Raw genomic sequence first — 3,258 nt, 5'->3', positions numbered from 1 at the left:
TTTTCCTTTAGGTCATTGCTTTGTCATAGAACTGTGGAGAATGGACTGACTTGAACTCGGATATAGGCCAGAGCCTCATCTTATAATGTGGGAAAATGGAGTCAGCCTATGCCATTAGGCTTTGTAGGCAAATGCTAATCTCAGCCAAAGGAAGTAGGCTTTGAGGCCCCCAGCATGTACTGTCCAGAGCTGCAAGCTAATTGGACAGTCAGATAGCCAAGTCACCACCTGTGAAGACCCTCCCACTATGGAGCCTGAGTCAGAGCCTCCGATGCTAGCTTTTTCAGCATTTATTGATTTCAAGAATGTGTTCCATGAAGAGTAAAGCCACTTAGGTAAAAGTAAATGTGAAAACATTAGTAAGAAAATATATTTGGAATGTTCTGTCATTGAAATATTTAGCTAATGGACTCTGAGATGTTTTGAATTTTGTGTTCGGAATGAATGCTAATGCTAATTAAACCATTCGTCACTGTGCAAACTACTCATGATGGTGGCTGTAATAGGTTACTATACATTATGTCTACTGAATGTTTGTTCCACAAATAAAAGTTCCAGACTAAATCCCAGATAATTGACAAATGATGGATGAATAACAAAACAAGTTAACAAAGCAATGGGGCAGAGAGACATTTGATAACAAAGGTTTTATTACAACATTTGTTTTCCATTATTGATAATGGTTTGTGGCAAAATAACATGGTTGCTGAGTTTGTATGAAACTCGAGAAAAAAAATCCATTTTGATCTACAGCTGAAAGCGACCACATGGAATTTCATTTCAAGAAATGATAGCCTCCATACAATAAGACAACCGAGATAGGGTGCAACACAAAAAGCTACCCCAAAACCACACACTTAAAAAAAGGTCACAATCAATTTCAAACAACCCTCACGTTCCTTGGGAGTGTTTCCCGATCTTGGTTGGTCCCACCTTTTTTCTTCTCCTCTTTTGTCTTGATCAAAAAAAAAGCATTTGCCTGAAGCAGCGCTAACAAGTAGGTGTTAATCATTAACAACATAAAAACCAAATATTGTGCATTTTATCCTAAATCTCAATTAAAAAAAAAAAAAAAAAAAAAAAAATGCTTTAAATTGGTGAGCTGGTCACAAGTCGACTTAAAGCCACGCCTTGATTGGTTGGAAAGTTGAAAAATTTGGACAGGTCCACATTCCAAGGCCATGCCCCCTTCGTCCTTTGCCCTTTTCTGTATCTACACCAATAGCAAAACCAGCATCGATGTAGCCCGCCATGGACAACAGCAGATGGATCCAAGGTTTAGGCTCCGAAAGCGGGAAGCAATCTTTCACTGCTGGGTGGGAGAAGGGGGGGGCGGGGTGATTCTTCTTCTGGCTGTTGGTGGAGGGTGATTTCATCGAATTCCATCCAACATTGATGGCAGCTTTAGGTTTGCTCTCTTTGTTTCAACATATTTTTTTCTCTTTTTCAACATTTCGGTTACAAAGTTATACAGCTAAAAGAAGTGAATGAAAAGAAGGCAATGCAGGGAAAAGGGGTGTGCACAGTGCATGATGGCGGCTTGGGGGCTTCATGATGATGCCTGCTTCTCCTGTTCGATGGCTGTGAAGGAAGAGGAAGAAGAAAAAACAATTAGATTCCACTACGGCTGCTGCCCACGCCCATTCACTTCTGCATAACTTAGCAAGCATCTTGCATAATGGCGACAATACACCATCAAATTAGCTTCGGCAGTGGGGCCTTTTGGCACAAGTTCCACACCATTATGTAATGCAACAGTTCAAATATGTGCTCTGGCCTTACTTTCTTTAGACGGCAGTGGGTTTTTCTCCTGGGTCTCGGTCTTCTTCAGCTTGCTCTTGTCGAAGCTGGTGACCTCATCAAGGTTTGGTTTGTCAGACATGATTGAGTGTCTGTTCAGAGACAATAAAATTGCAAAAGGGAATATTAACAAATGTCCAATAATGTGATTATACTCCTCCTCCTTTTGTCTGAGAAACTTCAGTCACTCAGAGAGGGTTACTTCCTTCTAAGCTTCTAAACTGCCAGCGGTTGTGGCGATGTCGAGCTCTTTTGTTCACCATGAGCCAGGGGCAATTTGCATCATGTCCCGTTGATTTCACTGACCACTGCCACACTGAACAAAAAAAAACCGCACCCTTTCTCAATGGCGCCTAAAAAGAAAAATGGCCAAAAAATGCGAACATTTACATAACAATGCCACTTCCCACGCAAAAGGCTGCTGACAGAGGGCTGAGAATATGATGAGCTAAGAGGAAAAAAAAGGTTTGCTACCTCATAGTGGTGTATATATATATAAATATGGGCATGGATTTTATAGACACGTGAGATACATTTAAAATACACTTTCACTAAAGTATATATTTAAACACTATATTTATATTCAAGACTAGAGTATATATTTAAAAAATAATAATTGCAAAAATGTGTTTATGCATTTTAGACTGAAAATAACATTTTTAAAATGGTCAGTACATGGGATGAAAAAAAAATAAGTTCATGTGATGATATGAAAAAAAAAATCAACGCGTTTTTGAGACCCCCACGTGCGCGCACAAAGATTTGAGACTTGACTTGGTTCAGGAACCACCGCCCAACCCTCCTTTATCTCAACCCACAGTCTTAACGGGTTTAATCACCTCCCAAAGCCCATCCTCCTGTCTAAATACCCGTTATTACACTCTACGCCTTATTTGTCGTACGCAGAAGTTCGGGACAAATGTCCTTAATGACTAATTATCATGCATAATGCGCTTGCAGTACAAAGGGGCGCAACAAAGGAAATATGTCAACCGCCTAGATTTTTTCACGCGCGCCAAAAGAAGACAAACTGAAAGACAGAAACCGTTACTGTGCAAATGAAGACATCACGCCCTTGTAAAAACAATAGATATCACTTTATAATTCTTAATGCATACCGTACTATTCTTATGTGTGAAAAGCAATACAAACAAGCTCATTACCAAATGAACAGACATGTTCACATTTTGAATTTCATCAAGATATACGTCACAATCACATTTACATATGTACGTTTTATATAGGTATATCTGTGTATAGGCTTACCTTTTTAGACAGGTTAGCGTTGAGTTTCTCCGTTAACTCTCCGTTGCAGCACTGTGGCGCGTCAATGCGCAAGCGCAGTATTTATACACAGCGATATGCAAATCACGTCGTGACATCACAGCCCTCCGCTTCCCCCTCAGACGAGGAAACCAACTCCGACAAAGCTGTGAACCCCCGGATTAAGACAAGAAT

At 40.2% G+C, this 3,258-nt stretch overlaps 1 protein-coding gene across 1 annotated transcript; it reads right to left on the bottom strand.

Moving 5' to 3' along the window:
• Positions 1 to 628: 628 nt before the first annotated feature.
• Positions 629 to 3,213, bottom strand: LOC136687146 (thymosin beta-11-like). Its single transcript, XM_066661418.1, has 3 exons — positions 3,067 to 3,213; positions 1,783 to 1,892; positions 629 to 1,581 (listed from the first exon to the last, which is right to left on the bottom strand). The coding sequence occupies exons 2-3, from the start codon at positions 1,880 to 1,882 to the stop codon at positions 1,550 to 1,552; spliced, it is 132 nt and encodes a 43-aa protein (XP_066517515.1). The 5' UTR covers positions 1,883 to 1,892; positions 3,067 to 3,213; the 3' UTR covers positions 629 to 1,549.
• Positions 3,214 to 3,258: the final 45 nt, after the last annotated feature.

The sequence above is a fragment of the Hoplias malabaricus genome, chromosome 2 (genome assembly GCF_029633855.1).
Source record: "Hoplias malabaricus isolate fHopMal1 chromosome 2, fHopMal1.hap1, whole genome shotgun sequence".
NCBI lineage: Eukaryota > Metazoa > Chordata > Actinopteri > Characiformes > Erythrinidae > Hoplias > Hoplias malabaricus.
The sequence above is the reverse complement of the archived record's forward strand: the minus strand, read 5'-3'. Positions and strand labels throughout refer to the sequence as shown.